The sequence below is a fragment of the Euprymna scolopes genome, chromosome 11 (genome assembly GCF_053919585.1).
Source record: "Euprymna scolopes isolate OS-2025 chromosome 11, ASM5391958v1, whole genome shotgun sequence".
Lineage (NCBI taxonomy): Eukaryota > Metazoa > Mollusca > Cephalopoda > Sepiida > Sepiolidae > Euprymna > Euprymna scolopes.
Genome location: NC_136492.1, coordinates 67,626,194 through 67,646,318, shown reverse-complemented (window position 1 = coordinate 67,646,318; position 20,125 = coordinate 67,626,194). Strand labels below are relative to the sequence as shown.

Genomic DNA, 20,125 nt, shown 5'->3' with positions numbered 1-20,125 from the left:
GATTTAAGATTTCTTCAGTTGTAATACAAAAATCCGTAAACTTTATACATTTGTATCGTTCCTCATGAGTATATGTTGTGTTTACCTATAGTAAAACAAACAACAAGATTCAAATGGTGCTAGAAATCCGTAGTAATTAGATACATCTGACAAGTGTTTTTATCTTGAGTTTTATTTCAGAATATATTGATCGATGTAACCCTGATATAATTCATGGATATGTTAACGAACTCGGAAATCTTTCTGTCGAACTCGGGAATATTTCTGTCGAATCTGCACAAAATTTCGAACGGAACTCTTAATTAAATCTGCAGAGGTTGCTTGCTCTTGTTTCGTAAGCTATGCTCTGTACGTCTTCACAAATTCGTAATTGTATTCTTAGTACGGTCTCTGTTGGGAGGTGAACGTTCAACGGTAAAAGCATGTAACTAAAAACTTAAGTTTACCAAGTATCTTGTCCATTTCGCTCAAGAGCCCTTGAAGGAAGTCGGGGGTACAAAGATAGAAACGCTGTGAAAATAAGATTCCAGATGAGAACAGTAGTCCAAAATAATACCAATAATCAATCCCCATAAAAAATTCAAAAATGTGTTATAATTCTTGTTTTCTTACTGTGAAATCGTACTTATTTAGCTAAGTATATTTTACATGAAGTAAAAATGATGTCTAATAGAATTTAATTACGCATCTGATGATGTATTGCCATATTTCCTAGAGTAGTTTACATTTATTTTACGTAGATTACGACCTCAGTTAAACAAATTGAAAATTATACCCGGTCTTAAATGTAGGAAACATAGTATTATAAATATATGTTAACATTAAAGGCAGGTCAAGACGGGAATAATCAGATAAAATAATGATTTATATTGGGTATTTTGGTCGCTGGCAGCGATATGTATGGTTTCAGCGACACAAATTATCATTATACCTTCGTAAAAGATATTAAACAACCAGTTATGTTTGACAAACCCGGCCTCATCTGATTATTGCTATAGACATAACTACTTTAAAAGAAAAACAAATTATTTACACACTACTAACACAGAAGTCATCATAAGTTGTTTCTCACTGATAATAACCATTGAAGTTTGAGTTAGAATAAATCTGGCTTGATTCTAGCATTCTTCACTCCAATGAATAACCAACTTACTACAGCCTGGACTGTTTCCCGTCCAAACGTTAACAAGTTCTTGTTGAGCCGCTCTCAGAAATAACCAATTTTCCCACTGTATAAACCATCGTTCTCCCAAAATTGTTGCCTCACCGTGCACCTGACAAACACGATAACTTTTATCCTCGAGTGGCATTTTCGTCTTGACAAGCGGTAACTCGGTAGTATAAGAAATCACGTCCTCCTTTCACTCGCTGCTTTCCATCAATTTCACGTCATCATCTCTAGCACAATCAACATAATCCTAAACTAGAATTGAAGTAAGCTTTCAAAGGGCTTTCTTAATGCAGTGGGGCTGCTTTCCAGTCGACTACCCATAGTCGTTTTAGAGTGCAATGTAAACAAGTTCTTCTGGAGTCGTCTTCTGAAATAATCACATGCTGCACAGTTTCAACCAACGATACTGATCCCCAGTGGTTGACGACTTGATACACTCATTACCATTTCTTTCCGATTGCTATTTGATCGTTGCAATGTTGTGACTCGCTACTAAATAAAACTAACTTCTCTTCTTTTTTTATATAGACATAACTACTTATCAAGGCCCAGAGACCGCTCTAGGATAAGGGTTAAGAGTGTACAGTAGTCTATTGGACAATATAGTAATCGTTAGTAATGGAAATTCGGTAAATTTGTTAAGTGGAACGGCCCATCAAGAACTTGTTTACGATGGACTTGAAGACAACCATATTGTAGTCAGTTGGAAAGCGGGAAAACGGAAGACAATTCCACAGGCGTGCAGTTCTAAGAAAGAAGCTTTGTTCATGGAATCTACGTTTAGGTTTAGGCACAGATAAAGAGTGGGGGAATTATTGATAGTGTTTTCATCTTGACGAGTGTTTCTCATGGAAGTTTGGCGAGGGGGGTACCATAAATTGAAGCTCAGTCAAACATTTTCCATAAAAATAACGATAAAGCAGAGACAAACTCGCAACATCTCTTCTGTGAGATAGAGGTTGCAGCGAAGAGAAAAAGACATCTCCTACGGGGCTACGAAGTCTATTTTGAACTCTATCAAACCAGGAAAAGTCCTTTTCTAGCAGCTCCTGACCAGATGTGGCAACAGTACTCCATCCTTGGACGTACCTGTCTCTTATATAGACAGAGAATTGCATCAATAATGAGATATCTACTGGATCGATAGAAGGATCCCACCATTTTTCCAGCGGCTTTGACAACAGATTTGATGTACGTGTTCTATTTAAGATCAGGAGTAAAGGTCAAGCCCAGAAGCTTGTCAAAACTTGAAGCCTCCCCAAGACGAGAGGCATTCATTTCAGTTGATGCCAGATGGGGATCAGAATGCTGATGATGTAAAGAGAGAAGCTTGGTTTAAGATGCATTAAAAATAACCTCTTTCCCCATTGTACCACGCTTTCTCAATTCATTTTAGTTGGATTGTGTTATCGTCGTTTCCTACGTTGATTTATTTGGAAAATTATGTGTGAATTTGTCAACATCATTATCATGTACTGCAGAAGTGTGAGTCCAAAACAAACTGTTTACTTAAACAAAAAAACTAGTGTCTTTTCTATTCGTTTCGTACGTTGATGTATTTGGAAAATTATGTGTGAATTTGTCAACATCATCATCATGTACTGCAGAAGTGTAATTCTAAAAAAAACTTTACTAATTTACTAGTTTAAAAAAAGAGAAGAAAAGGTTCAGGAAGGAAAAGGGACAAAAACGGTCAAGTCGCTGATCACTTATTATTTATGACTTTTGGAATGTTCCTTCATGTGTATTTTACATGTATATGTGTGTGTACGTATGTATACGCATTTATGTATATGCGTACATGTGCCTGTACGTGATTATGTTTGCACGTGTGTGCACATACATACGTATGTTGGTGTACATCTGTATGTACGCATGTGTTTATTTCTATTTGTATGTGGGGTGGAGAGGACTCCCGTAAGCCGTGGTGAAGGCAACCCCTTTAGAAGAAGCAAATCTGATTTTAAAAAAACATAAAGCGGGAGACCAGTACCTGCATTAAGCTGGTCTGCAGTTTGACTTGTTGCTGGCTATCTTGCTCTTGCTTATTGCTGGATGTCAACATTTTGAACCAAGAGAGAGATTTAGCTGTTGTACAAAGCTAAAACTCACCTTTGTATAGATACTACCCCAGGCATTTGTCTATAATAAAATTGTCCTGTGGCGATGGAAAAGTTGTGACGCGTGTAGGCCTGAACTGCTGAAAGCATGTAATACTTTATCTGCCATCATTATATATATCTATGTATATATGTATGCATAGGTGTATGTATGTTTATGTACATGTGTATTTATATGTGTGTATATGTATGTGTATATGTATGTATATATGTATGTATATATGTTTGCGTATGTATGTATATACGTATATATATATATTGTTTGTGTGTATGTGTATATATGCATGTGTATGTGTATATGTGCATGTGTGTATGTATATGTATGCATGTATATGTGTATGTGTATGTATGCATATGTATATGTGTACGTATGTATGTGCATGTAAGTGCATGTGTATGAGTGCATATTTATGTATGTGTATGTATATGTAGGTAAGTGTATGCATTTATATATGTGCATATGTGTACGTATGTGTATATGTATGTATATGCGTGTATGTATATATGTATATATGTGTGTATGTTTACAGATATGTGTGTATGTATATATATGTATATTTGCGTTTATATATATATGCCAATGACCAACTGGTGTATGTTTATGTATGTATATATATGTGTATGCATGTGTATTATGTATTGTGTATGTATGTATGTATGCATATATGTGGGTTATATGTATGTGTGTATGTGTATGTATGTGTATATATTTATGTATACGTGCATTTATATATATATGTATGTATACCAGTGACCGTCCTCAGTGTCATGTTTGCTTGAGCGTGTGAATTTCGCCGGCAGGTCTAAAGTCATTTTCGGCTCATGGACTTCCAGTGCCTGAGGGAGTGGCACTCGTCTGACAAGACGTTGCAATAATTATATATATATATATATATATATATATATGTTTTTAGGCAAACCATGGCTAATCCAAGTAAAAAGAATTACTAACAGTACTCCGTTGAATATTTGTCTTACGAATTTATTCCAGCACCACATAATAATAATAAATCGAAACCAATGTGCCTCATATACATACATGTACTTTCAAATGATAGCTTTAAACCTTCTAAGCTAAAAATCCATCTAGAGAAAAAACACACACAGGAAAGAAAGATAAACCAGTAGAATACTTTTAAAAAACTTTGTGATTATTTCTAAGCTTGAAAAACACTGTCTCAAATGTTTAATAACAAAGTGAGTAAAATGAGTGATGGTTTACTGGCATGAAATATGAAATTAGCAAAATAATAGCAAAGGCAGGAAAAACCCATAATGTTGGTGAAACAGTAATTCTACCAGCAGTGTCTGTTATGATTTCGCCAGTTATAAAACAAAATGCCAGTGAAATTATTAATTCCATCCCTTTAAGCAGCTCTTCTGTGTCACGATACATTGATGAAATGGCAGAGTATGTAGAAAAACAATTGATAGCTCATTTGCAAGTGAAACAGTTTGCCCTTGAACTTGATGAATTCACTTTAAGAGATAATGAGGCCATTTTATTAGCATATGTTAGATTTAACAGTGATAAAGGGCCCAAAGAGGAAATGCTTTTTGCTAGAAGTCTTGTGACGGACACAAAAGATGAAACAATTTTTGCTGAAGTTGTTACTTATTTCCAGGAAAACAACATTCCACTCAAAAATATAATCGCTTGTGCTACTGATGGTGCACCTTCGATGGCAGGCAGATACAAAGGTTTTATTGCACATTTAAAAAAGCTGTCCTGCAAGTATTTTGTATTCACTGCGTGATATACCAGCAACACTTACTTACAAAAAAATGAGTGCACGTCTGCATGATGCCCTTACTGTCGTAATACAAGTAGTTAACCATATTAAATCAAATTCTCTCAGAGATCACTTTTTTCAAGAATTATGTAAGCAAAATGGAAAAGAGTTCGAGCGGCTTGTATTACATACAGAGGTTAGATGGCTATCAAAGGGGAATTGTCTTGAGCATTTCATTGCACTTTGAGATTCGATTGTTTCCTTTCTTGCTAACACACAGCTTGGAGAACAGCTGCTTGCAAATAAATGTGATGTGTTTTCCTTAATAAAAATAAAAATAAAATAAAATAGAACTAGAAAAATCACACAGCACTCGGGGTTAAAATCGCTTAATAAAACTTATTAGATTTTAATAAAAAAAAAACAATTTTTAAGTAAATATAGAATATAAATAAAAAGTAAAAACAATAACAAATATTATATAGAATCAAAATAAAGAAAAAGAAAATAAAGATAGAAATAAAAAATGTAAAAGAAAAATATATATGTGTGCGTGTCACTTGCAAACAAATTTAAAGGAAACGATTAAGATGTTTAACGATACAATCCTGCCAGTCTCTAAATAAATCGGTCGACGATGGAATAATAGGTTGAAATTTACTTTAATTTACAAATGATGAAAACGAATTTAAGGATCAATTAATATTAAATATAATTTATGCAGTAATAATGTGTAGCAATAAATAGTGATGTCTAGTGATCTGTACTAAGAATATATATCTCCAAAGTAAAATAGTTTTATAGCTCTGAAAGTTCTTGAAATAATTTTCCGCAAATACTCGTGGCGTAGTGGATAAAGTAGTTGGCTCAATCCAGTAGTAAGATACACACTTGTGTTAAAGTTAAAGGTTTGACACAGTGTAAATTACTTAGGACTTCTACCCAACCATAGCTGACGAAACGAGGGCATGCTACCCTGGTGGATCAAATAACATTCCCTGCAGATTCTAGTGTTCAACCGTAAGATTCCAGAACTCCTCAGAAAGTATCCCGCGAAGATACATCTGAAGAAGACCGAAGGTTATATCTACCAAAACATTGGGAAAGCAACCACCGGGATGAAAACAGTAGTCTAAAAAAATCCATATAAGATGAATGTTTTATTATATTAGAAATGCGATTTTCTTCTATCGTGTACAGAAATGTGGGCCTTTTAATCTCACTGTTGGTGGGGCAAGTTGCGCAAATTTGTAAATAAGAGGATATATTGAAATCTTTATCAATAATAGTAGAAGTGGGCGGTAAGGAAATGAACTGCAGTAGCGTATGTTCCTGAACGCCTCGCCCAATTTATAATTTAAACAATATTGTAAGAGAAAAAACATCTTGCAGAGGACTAATACACCTGATATCTCATTCTGCAATAAGCGAATAAAAATGTGAGGATGCGACAATACGTTTTTAATTCTTTAAAATTATTAAAAGAATACCATTTCTTATTAATAATGAATAAACTTCATGACAGTGCTAAAAGAATACACTTGGAAAAGAACACACGGCACACATTGTTCGTATTCCTGAAAATAGTTTTGACGATGTGCAACTAGTTCGGTCTTCTGTTGATGTAATGCAATCTATTAAGTGCTATAATCAAGTTAGTGCATTTTCTTTATATCGGGCTGCTTTTTGCTACATCATTTCTATATGGACATCATTAAAGGTCCAATAATAATCAAAATCTTATATGGCGTTCTAACTTACACCAAATTCGGACAGCAACTTGCTTCACTTTCATATCATAAAAATAACCAATCAACTATCGACTCCTCAAAAGTAAACAATTGACATACGGAACATTGCCCATTAATCATCTCATAGTGTATTATGATATTGTAATGGAGTTAGCTAATTATCCATTTCAGGGATAATGAACTTACCTAGACGCTATAAATATAGCTAAATTTAACAGGTTATTAGGTAGCAATCCGTTGCAGTCATGGCTTCCAGAGTAATGACGTAACATACTCTTACTAATATACTTATTATTATTTATTTGTCTTGATTATTACTGGCTTGCAAGGTTACAACACTGGCGACGAGGGATTCGATCTTTACACTGTATTTATATTATAATTAAATTTCCAAATTGTATTTCTTGCAACGTAAGGGACATTAGTAACACTATTCGTACACATCGTAAATAGTGTCCTTGTATCAGACAATCACATACTCATATGCCATTTTTACAGTTTGAAGTAGACATTGTTTCATACTTTATTTATGTTTTAGATTGAACTCCATAAGCATGACCTCATCACTGACGGATTTAAACTGAGAAAGTGTCTATAAGTATCTAAAAATCTCCAAAGCAAACAAAGACGTCATGGTTGCTATAACAATGTCGGTTTCTTTCTTGACGGGTGGGGATCATTAGAAAATTCGCCATTGCAATTTTCGAAAATGCGAATGCCGCTTTTATACAAAAGGGGACAATCTTCGAGTGGTTTTCCATTATCAAGTGCCTAGAAGTTCTAAACAGTCTCTTGTGTTCTTGCAAAGAGTTACCATTCCGCCCTCCCTTGTCTTCGAGATAGAGTTATTACAAGTGGCAGCCAATGCGAAAAACAGATGCGTTTCTTTTAGGTAGAAAGTGGGCCGTTTGGAAGGGGAGAGGTAGATGAAGGGTTGAGTTTTTAAGGATTGGGTGATGGTTGTCATCTTGTAAGTCTACATGAAAAACGGTCTCATGTGTTTAGGAGAGACAGTGATAAGAAATGAGGAAATAATGGGGACAAACATACGGAATATGGCGAAATACGAATACGTTAAAAGAACAATAAGAAAAACGGGAACCATTAAGATGCGTCCAGTAACAGTACATCGTTAGACTGCTGAAAATTATACTGTGACTGAGAAACTAGATTTAAGCGTGACAGAAGAAGGATATGGTATTTCAAAACTGAGCCTGAATGACCGACAGACAGATTCCTTTTTAAATATGTTTGAATGCATTTAAAATAGAAGACATCAATTTAATACGCAAATAAAATGATGGAAATAATTTATTTCAAACTGGTATGCGACGGTCGAACTGAAATGCTACTTTAAACTGGCGTACGAGAGATAAGAATAATAATATTGCGAATGTACGTGTGACAGACAAGGAGACTTTTTAAAAAACTTATGGTAAATATATCATCGAAAATATTAAAATAGACCAACAAAAATGGTATTTACTATTGATGTATCACAGACTAATACACTGCTGTTTGAAATGGATATATGACGTAATCACAAAATTGCATATCAAACAATCCTTGACAAATCAACAAATACTATTTGAATAATATGTTTGACAAACCAAACATCAATCTATTTCAAACACAAGCGCAATATATCCCAGAAAGTGTTATTTTGAACTGTCGCGTGAAAAATGCTATTTGAAAGGTTGTATGCGTTTGCGAAGCTGTTTACTCATACGAATTGTATATATATATATATATATATATATATATATATATATATATATATATATGTGTGTGTGTGTGTGTGTGTGTGCGTGTGTGTGCGTATGTGTGTGTGTGTGCATGTGTATGTGTGTGCGTGTCTAGATATCACGATATGGAACTATTTCAAAGTGCGAACAACAGAAATAAATAGTGTTCACTAAGTTTTAAACCAAAATGATTAAGAATACCATAATTTATTTACACATAAGACATTTCAATGGCACATAATCATATGTATAGCTTGAAACTATCATTCATCTTCTCCTGAACTAGAATAAATTAGTCGGAACATACCACTGGACATTGCGTGAGTTCGAAAACAATGCAGATATAATAAAAATAATGAAAGCCAGAAATCAAAATTGATCAAATTCAACTGTCAATAATCGTTACTTTCATAAACGTATTTACCTGTAGGATTGGGCACTACCGGCAAATTTGTCATTAAAAAATGGGGTTAAAATGTTCAGCCTAAAATGTAGCCAATAATATTTGTATACATAAATAATACGTATACTAAATACATCCACCGGTCTACTTATCATCTGGCACTATGATATTATACGTGTTTGCGTTATAATGTTTTCTTTATATATGATAAATGTTCCGAAATCTAAATAATGTATATCAGAGCAAATACTGTTATTCAAAAGTCATACTATATATTTCGAGCGTCCATCGATACCTCTGCTTTTGAAGAAGCACTGAATATATATATATATATATATATATATATATATATATATATATATATATATATATATATATATATATATATATATACCCCGAACCCCTGGCCTTGATGAAGGGGAGACTGGGAGACTAAAACTTACTCCTTTGGTTTCAAATGATCTGAAGTAAAAGCAACAGCAACGAGAGACTTTAATCCAAATATTTCTTATATTTTATATATCCCCATCTTTTGGAAACAGGGTACGATTATGAATATCTCTATTATCAAATAGACATTATACACTGTGAAATTTATTTTATGTATAAAAACCAAAGCAGCACGTTCCAGTCTTCCCCCATCAAATTCAGGAGTTTTGGGGGAATATCATATATTTTGTAATTCATATACAAAACTAGGAAAACAACTGACTATGACTGAAACATTTATAACTAAAAAAAGTGTCTAACTCCTTAATGTGCGACATTAAAGGTAAATATCACAGAGACCCCACTACGCAGTTCAAGTCATTACATTCCTAAAGATTTGGAACTTATAAAACTGCCCCAAAAAGTGGTATATATATATATATATATATATATATATATATATATATATATATATATATATATACACTTGTAGCCGAATTGAATATTGAAATTCTCATATCTTTGGTGTTCTGCGATGAAACTTCATTAAAATTTCGAGGCTTTATGAAGATCATATTAGAATTCTATGGTTAAAATTTTATGGGAATTGGTTAAATAGAACTTACATTTTCAAACCTATAAAATATGCCCACATTTGTCTTCAGTTTTGCTGCTTAAGTTGTCTAACTTGCCAGGCCACTAATATATATATATATATATATATATATATATATATATATATATATATATATATATATATATATATCTCAGGTAAAAATATCCAACAGTAAAAACCATTAAATTTCAACGACGTTTTTGACCGCGCTCAATAAAAAGGCAGCATATTATTTTATTCAATTTACGTAAACAAAATTGCCATCAGTTGCTACAATATATCTACTGTTTACGTATAAAAATACATTGTCAGGTGACAATAAAGCTTCGGTAGTACTCTAGGCCAGTATTTTCATGAAACGAAAACAGAATGAAAAAATATAGAAAAAACAAAAAGAAAATATTCTGGCCGGCTTTTTCTTAAAATTAATAAACTCTATATTATGTGTGTAGAGATGTGTGTTGACTGTATGAAACCGGAAAGTTCTTTCTATCAGTCATAATGAAGGTTGCTTTCGTTACTTAAATTATGTCAGAACGACTACGTATATTAGGTGGCAGGACATGAAAAATAAACGAAGTAAAAACCGAATGTGAAAAGGGAAGAGAATGAGGCGTTTTCTATACTGCCTGGAGTTGGTTTCCATGTAATCGATTACATATGTCCTGGCACATGTATCGCTCCACCTCTAGGCATTTCAGTTTGGGCTACCTGCAGAAATAGTTATAATGAACCGGGTTTAACGTATAAATGCATAATTGCGCATGTGTACAATCACAATTTTAGTCGATCCGTGCATCTCCGACTCTATTTCTTTCAATGTTGACTTCTTAGCAGCTATTTTTACCGGCTGAAAACTAAATCAAAAGTTCTACACGCCGCAATCCATTTTATATTAAGTTTCAAATCTACAAGAAAATAAAGCTTGATAGCGAGCGTTTCTCAGGCAGAAAAAAAGGATCTCTCATCTATCTATCTATCTATCTATATTTATATATATATATGTAGAGAGAGAGAGAGACAGACAGACAGACAGTCAGACAGACATACAGACAGACATACAGAGACAGAAGCAGAGAGTGACTATAATAATAATTATTTTTAACTTGCTATGTTAGTCATAACATTGGGTACTTTTTGTATTTATTATATTTTATTTACATAGGTCATTACGTACTCTCAAATATGTACGCTATAGTGTATACACACATATATACATATGTATATATATATATATATATACATATATATATGCATATATAAATGCCCATAATTTTAGCCTGTGACATTTATATGGTGTAATGTGATTATTCAAATTTTAAGATGACGCGTCAAAACCAAGAATATATTTAATCAACTAGGAATATTAATGTTGAAACGAAAGAACATGATATTTACATAACTAAAAAGTCTGGTATGGAGATGCACAACATATTTTATGAGAAGCATAGTTATCCATGTTCTGAAAACGTGAACATAAGACAGGTAAACCTATCCGGGCTTAACCAAATCTAATCATATTTATATTTTTTGATGACAAGAGAAGAAAAATCATATCTGTTTAAAGTTATCTAAATTTCAATCGTTGTAAATTTTTAAAGACGAAAACTATATCAGTGTTATTTTGTTAGAACCCGGTGTTTATTTCAACTAAATCTAAACAGAAAAATTCATTTCAAACGCGCCTCTCACATGACTGGCATCTACACGTGGCCTTTCAGTTCGTGCGTTGATAATGGCTTGGATTTACGTTTTAAATGTAAAAGTAAAGTATCACGGTTCAACTATGCTTTAAACAGATTTTTCATTTCGATCACCTCTTGTAATATAAAAAACTAACTACTGTTGATTAATATGTCAAGCTTTTGTGTTCATCTGATAATACAACTTATTAAATACACTTCCTATGTTAAATTATTATGGTATTGTGATGGTAATAGTTAAGATAATAAAAATATAATAATATTAATAATATATGAAAAATAAATGATAACAATAATCATATATTTATAATAGTTATGATGATAATAAGATAAATATAATAATAGTAATTATAATAATAGTATTAATATTAGCAAATAAGTAATATAATACTAATTATATTAATAATAATATTATTAATAATTATAAACAATGATGAGGATCAGGTTTATACTATTTTTTATGGCGATTTAAATCTGAAAAACTTCATCCATCGTTTAGGAATGCATCCTGACAATATTTCATCTTTTCGATTTAAACATGTTGACTTATTGTCATTGAATTTTATTATAGCAAGAGATTCAAATCTACGATGATTGCAAAATGTATCACCGGGTTTATATGTTTTAAAAGAGCCTAATATTTTCCATTTTTATCTTAATGATTATTTATGTTAATGATTATTTTATGTTAATGATTATTTTATGTTAATGATTATTTATGTTAATGATTATTTTATGTTAATGATTATTCTCAATTGTAAATCAAATTAATATCGTTTCCGAAACGATCGTACACTCAAGTTGATTTTGTTTGTTTTTCCCGTTGAAACTAATTCATAATGAATAACGCCTTTTATAAATTACGATGAATTTACGTCTGTTGAAACAATATGCATCTTCGAACTTCGCCTGTACAGTCTATAACATTAAAAACTGGGGAAGTAAAGCTTATTTTAAATTAGTGGTAACATTTAATATAATGTTGATTGTAATTAATAAAAAAAGTTATTACAATTATACCTGTATATTTATCCCCTACTCTGTCTCTCTTAGCCCCTTCCCCTAAAACAAAAAATACCTGTGATTATCTAGTGTATTATCGAAATGGCCAAAATAAAAGCATCTGGCTTCTACTCTCGTGTATTTTCTGGCATTGTCTGGCAGTGACAGCTAACGGAATCCACTGGCTGTCAATGTTGGCACCGGTGGGTACTGGCAGTTTGTGTTGCTTCAAGGGGATCTTTGCATTTACAGCTGTCGAATCGAAAGTTATATTTCTGAAAAACCGTATAATTAATCAATAGCGTGGCCCTTAAGTTTAACATAAGAAATTATATAAAACCTTTACCTAAGGCACACCGACGAAGAAAAATAAATGAATAAGATGGAAATTAGAATAAGAAAAAAAGAAAAAGAACCAGAAGAAAAAAGAACAAGAATACGTAGATTAAGAAAATGCAGAATATGAAAATGTGGAAGAAAACGTTGAGAAAAATTTAGAAGAAAAAGAAGAAGAAGACAAAATAGAAAAAAAACGAAGAAAGAAAAAAATTATAAGTATAAGTAAAAATAAAAAGAAAGAAACAGAAGAAGGAAAAGAAGAATGTCCTTTTCTTCTTTTCCTTCTTCTGTTTCTTTCTTTTCATATTTACTGATACTTTAATTCCTTTCTTTCTTCGTTTGTAGACAATGACGCTGAAGAAGAAAAGAAGATAGAGAAGAAAAAGGTTAAAAAAGCAAAAATAATGAAAAAATTAATAAACAGAAAATGAAAAAAATGCTGAAAAATAAATGATGCAAAGTAGAAAACGAAGACAGAGAACATGCATACAAAGAAGAGGTATGAAAAGATGACATAGCAGAAGGAGAAGCAAAAGATGCTGAAAAGGAAGCTGAAAAATAAGACTAAACAAAAGAAGAATACGCTTAAAATAGAAGACTATTGTGAAAACAAAGAAGACGACGAAAAAGAGCAGAAGACAAGAAGAAACAAAAATGAGCGGAAAAAAAACAGAAAAAGAAAAAAAAAAAGAATTAAAAGTCGAAGACAAAGAAGAAGAAAAAAAAGAAGATATGAGGAAAGAAGAAGACTCGTAAAAAAGGAGAACATAAAACGCAGAAAAGAATATGAATACGAAGAAGACGATGAAAAATATAAGGAAGAAGAAGATGCGAAAAAAAACGAAGAAAATGCAAAGGTATTATTTAAAAGAAACAAATAAGAAATGCCAGCGAAGCAAGAAGCACAAGCAGCTGGCTGATGGCCAGTAACAAACACTTTTTCTGTTTACCTAATCACCATAACGAAGGAATAATTATGAGTCGCATGGAGTGTGATGCATTAACGTTAATAAATATAATGCAAGCGGATTTAATATCAAATATAGCTGGTACAATTAGGGGAAACTTTTGAAAACGATAATTTATGTAATTTATTTTGTGAGTACACTTTTTTTGTGTCGGATAACATATATAATATCTATACTGATAAAGGCGTTATCTGTGTTCGTAAATAGTATTCCATTAATCAAATAACGACTGGTTCTTAGGCTGAGGTGTTTGTCCGTGTGACATCTTGTCATTCTGCTGAACTTAGAATTGAAATGGAGCATTCCATATTGTCTGACGGAATGCAAACGTAATATGTATGAAACTAATTTAGTAAGTGGAGTAATAAACCGGTGTCTTGTAGTTAAGTATTACTTTGAATAAAAGAACCGGTGATTCAGAGTTTTGTGGGAGGACTAAAATTAAAGAGAAAAATATTTGCTATTACTATGGTGAGATCACGTTGGTGAGTGATTAAGTCAAGGAATAAAAAAAATATAACTTTTATGAAAAGATAAGCAAATGTGCGTATTTTTTGTACGAAAATACGCCAGGGTATGAGTTTGTGCGGAAGGTTTTCAGAAGAATTGTCTCGTTGGTTTCCTATAGTGTCCGAAATCTGAGACAAAAATTGTTACCATTTTATTATTATGAATTTCAACGAGTTTGTTCGGAACCAAACTATTCTGTCAGTGTTCGGTTTACAGCCTTGTAATTTGATATACAGGAAATTTGAATCGGTGGTACAAATTCAATTTGGTTTTTATTTGGAAAAAATAGCTTCCAAGGAATCCAAAACTGAAAAAAATTGGAACTTGGCAAGCGTAAATCGACTAAACGTGTATTCTTTTTACACATCTGCGATACATTTATACATTTAACAACGTTATCGTTAAAATTTTCACAGTAGGGGGAGATACCACTATCTGTGCACTAAAAAAAATTGTATTGTTTTTTATGTATGCAAAATTGTAAAAGAGAATAATTTAGAAATATTTTATTAATAAAAAGTATATACTATTTGAAAATAATAAATCAATTAATTTTTATAATGGCAGACATTAATACAATCTTTCTACCTTTTGGAAAAAAGTGTTCGTACAAACTAAAAAAGCATATTATCTTGATTTAATACTCAATGAAATATTCGTTATTGAGTTCAAAAGCTACTAAGCTATTCAGGTACGTCTCAACTAAGGATATTCACACATACAGAGGTGTTTTGCACATTCTTTTTTTGCATACTGTCTTCAAGGTCTTGATATTTGTTTGTGCACTTTTCCAAAATTTTACATGTTCTGTAGTTTGTAAGCTTCACCGTCTTTCTTTCACACACGATTCCGTTATTTATGCCGAAAACATTTCTATTTTAGTTCCATCTGTCCATAGAAGCTTTTCAGAATACAAATACTCTTCATCCCTATGATCTAAAACAAATTTTAGCCTTGCGTCTCTGTTTTGTCTCAAGAAGAGTAGATTCCTCTTTGGGATGCGTGATTTCGGACCATTTCTGTGTAGTTCAGTTTTATTGTATGCTTGAATACTGCAATGCTTGATTCACGCAGATATTCCTGTAGCTCACCTCGGGAAACCGCTGAGTGTTGCTGAAAAATTATAGATAATATAATATAATATAAATAAAAGGCATAGAATTATTTTCCTCCCTTATTTTAAAACTAAAACCTCATAAATATTTACAATTAAATATTTTTAATAAAATTTCAACCACTTTACGGAAAATGACCTAACGTCCATATTAATGAAATCAATATAACTCGGAATTAATAATTTATCGAACTATCGATATCATAATTGAATTAAACATTGCTCATTCTATAATCTCACTGTAACAGAATATAATTGCGAACAATATTTCAAATAATTTTAATGATAACAGTTTCTGGAAAAATTTTAAATGCAATTTTATCAGAGAGGCGGTAGCACTCTCTATATAGGGATGGCCCGTACACGCCTATATACGCCTACAAAACAAAACTATCCAAATCTCAACTAAAATCAACTTATAAGTTTCAAAAAGCACATATTCTTACAGAGAAGTGTCTTACGAATCCAGCGAGTGTCAGAACGTCGGTTAAAATGTCAAAAGAGAGAGAAAAAAAGGGTACAAAAATGGCCAGTTGTTCTTCTTTCTTCTTTCTTCTTCTTTCTTCTTTCTTTTGAGACGATGTATATCGGTGTACGAACGGTCTCTGACAACAGTTCAAGCATCAATCGACTGCTCTTTACACGGAGAAGTGCAGTGACTCATCGCTTTTTAGCTAACTCCATAATTAAATAAGATTACGTGTAATAACAAGTTTTAAACACTATATACCCAATGTAGACAGACCACTTCGAACACGGAACTTCTCTCAAAAGGGACAGCTCCAAATAATACACCGGATGCTCACAGACGTTCCAGTTTGCCAGTGGCCTATATTTCTTGGACGCTGAATATTTGAGGTGAACGTTAAGGTTTTTTCTTTAAACAGTAACCCACCAGCGTTAATGAAACCACGAAATCTTTATCTCAGTTGATCAAAATTGTTATAAGGGTAACCTATCAGCAAGTACGACGTCAAAAAACAATGTTATAAAAACAAATAATTCTTCAGATTTTGGCCTGTAAAATATGTACAAAATGTCAATGCTGTGACCAGGATTCGAACCTAAGTTAGCACGGCCACAACGTGGGGTCCTAATCTCTAGACGATCACGGCTAACACTGAAGTCTGTCGCTCTTGGCAGAAAGACACATGACTACTGTCAAACTATTGAAAAAGAAGGAGGAAACTTGAAATTCTCACGCATGCGCAAAAATACACTATAGCAACCATTGTTAAATGCAGCTGAATCTCTTTGCTCGCTAAGAAAAGTAGATCAGACCAGTTCTTCTAAGAACTCACCAAACGCCAAAGGAAATAAGTTAAATTAACTGCAAAAGAAACTGCAAGAAAGTCAAGAAAAATTTAATAGTGAAGGTATGAACATTTGAGAACTTTATAATACTCTAACTGTTTTATCAGAGAGGCGGTAGCACTCTCTATGTAATATAGAACCGATGGAGGACCAAAAGGCAACTCCTAAGGCCCAAAACCCAAAGACCTAAAACCCAGCAGGAAGCGACCTGCTTCTAATGGAGGCGGCTCATTGCCGCCTCCTAAAAAAGACAATACTATCATGAATGTAAGTTTAAAAATAAGACTGTAAGTAAAAATACTAATTAACAAGAATAAAAAAGTATTGGAAATGCAAAAGGATATAGGGATGGTATGCCAAAAAGTATACAAACAAGATAGCTATGAATGGCTAGGCACATGGAAATAGAATTGCATCCAAAGTATAGCCCTATAGCTTTTTACAACTGTAATGATGGCACGGAATGAAGATTGGAGAAAAGCTATAGGGCTATACTTTGGATGCAATTCTATTTCCATGTGCCTAGCCATTCATAGCTATCTTGTTTGTATACTTTTTGGCATACCATCCCTATATCCTTTTGCATTTCCAATGCTTGTTTATTCTTGTAATATTTCACTTGTACGCATGAAATTGTAACCATCAGGGTAATGATATTTCATAATGTTGGAAATAAAATAAAACATTGAAAAAAGATTGTGATTCAAGGATCACGACAAAAAATTTATTCTACTAATTATTGAATTAAAAAAGTATGGATGGACAGAGCGGTGCAAAATAGCTGTAAGTTTATGAGTTATAAAGTTATTTTCATAGAAAGTGCTTGTCTGAGCTTCAATTTATGCCCCCCACCTGCAAACTTGCCCGAAAATCATTCGTCTATCTTAAATCATTATCAATAATGTCCCTCGCTGCTTATTCTGTGCTTAAACCTAAGCGTAGATTTTATGAACAAAGCTTATTTATTAGGACTGCACACCTGTGGTACTCTCTTCCGTTTTCGTACTTGTATACACCTGAAAATATTCTAATTAAATAAGCATTTCCTCTTTTATTACATCCAAATTAAATAAATAAAATGAAATTATTACATTTACGGTGATACGCATTTGAATTTTTTTATATGTTTGTATTGTGGAATCAGTTTATATTTCTAGTTAGAAATGCGTACCTTAATTAATGTAAAGGTGACGCATACACATTCTATAACCACAAACCCGATCAAATATGAATTCTTTTCACTAAGGACACTCACAAAATGGAAAAATAAAATATATCTAGAGCTAGTTTACATATCTGTCATTTCATCTATAGGTTGATGCAATAATTTCTAAATTGGAAATGTATTTTTGTGTTGTTTCGAATTTATGTTGGCCTGTTGTTACACTGGGCTAGAGCTACCTAGATGAAATAACCCCCCCCCCAAAAAAAAAACATTGGCGATATACTGTGAATTCGATTTTGTCGGATGACGAATATATGTGAGAATGACTGTTATTATATTTTAACGCGTAATCTATTTCTCTTGCCCAGCTTATTCGATCCTTAGCGTGCACAGTCGACCTGAAAATATCCCCTGGCGAAACAATGGTACATATTCTACGCTTCACTTGTTTATTAAATTTACTCGACGAAAAAAGAATACGGTGAAACGGCGTTGTTTAAAAGAAGGCAGAAGAACACGCGCTCATCTGTTTAAGTGCAAGTCGTAACAAAACCGTTGAAATTCGCGAATAAAAACAGAGCAGTAAGAACAAAAAAAAGGAGGTGACGTTACTTTTTTCGGACTCTGATGTCACATTCTCTCGACTGCAGAGTGAAAATGTAAGAAATCCTATCTCTGCTAATTACAGTATTTTGCACTAGATTCGACCACGTCAAAAAAAAAAAAAACTCGATCGGAAATTCTATGCAATCATTCTCTAGGTGTAACCTACGAAATGTATTTTGGCAACGTAAAAGCTGATTTTGAAAACACTATATTGATTGAATGCGAGCAATACGATGTCGTCGAAACATAATTGATTCTGTCGTTACATTCTCTCCAGACTCAGCAGTCATTAACGTTCTTAGCATACTCAATAACTCTTAGCTTCAAGGCATTATCGTAAGTTGCTATTTCATATAAAAGATGTATTAGCAAAATCGAAACCTCGAGGAATATTTTTTATTCAGATCACTTTAGAGCTTTCTTCTTAGATTTATGTCAGGCTGGTTCCATTATGATTTATTGAAAGTGTCTATAATGCATTTCATAATAAAAAGTCAATTCTGAGTGGTTTGCTTAAATCTATTTAAAAAAATATATATGTGGGCATATTGATGATAGCTTCCTTCAGTATTGACCGACTATGGATACCCACTGTAAGGGTATCTCACGTGAATTTTTTTGGTAAAATTTTAGCAATCTCCGACCACACCTCACCTGAGTCGGCATTGTTAAATAGCAGTGGCTAGTAGAGGTTCAGGATGATTGGAAACAATGCCAGGTTAAACGGAGAGCACCCAAAGCGCCTGGAATTCTCCACTGATCATCCCAATAGTACTAGCCAGGCTAAACGTTGTTTAATTTCAGTGATTTGATGAGAACCGATGTGTCAGCGTGATAGTGCCGTATATAGGGCACATTGATAATGGAGCCCGAAACCCTAATTTTTTATAAACGAAAGCAAAAAATACTAAAACTATATAGAATATATTTGTAGTATTCTTTAATAAAATCACCTCAGGCGTGTTATGATATATGACAACAAAGAAATCATCAACAAATTATATTATATATTATATTATAGCACAGCGGCCCTTTTTTCTTCAAGGGCATCGATTATACATATGTAACACAAAACTTCTCTTTGGCTCTCACAGGGTTCTTGCTAGTGTTACCAGATAATAACATCCTGATTAAAAATGAGCAAAATATTGATGTTATTATTTTAATCTCTCTTTGCAAAACTCAATCATGTTCTGCAAAGAGTTAAACAAAAACGAGTTTCGTGTAAAAAGCTAACACTAGCAGTTTGAAATATAATAATTACTGGGCTTATGATTATATATCCTGAAAAGGGTTGATAGGTTGTAAAACGAAACAGCCAAACCAAACACCATGAATATATATTTGAATATATAAAGAACTTGAAGCATAACAACTTTTTTTCGAAAATTACTTAATTCGTCATTAAATAACCCGAAAAGTGTTGATATTATGTA

At 32.8% G+C, this 20,125-nt stretch overlaps 1 protein-coding gene across 1 annotated transcript; it reads left to right on the top strand.

The window, feature by feature from the left end:
* Nucleotides 1–4,694: 4,694 nt before the first annotated feature.
* LOC145288145 (SCAN domain-containing protein 3-like) lies at nucleotides 4,695–5,048 on the top strand. Its single transcript, XM_080136204.1, has one exon. It carries the CDS (start codon nucleotides 4,695–4,697, stop codon nucleotides 5,046–5,048), a length of 354 nt encoding a protein of 117 aa, XP_079992330.1.
* Nucleotides 5,049–20,125: the final 15,077 nt, after the last annotated feature.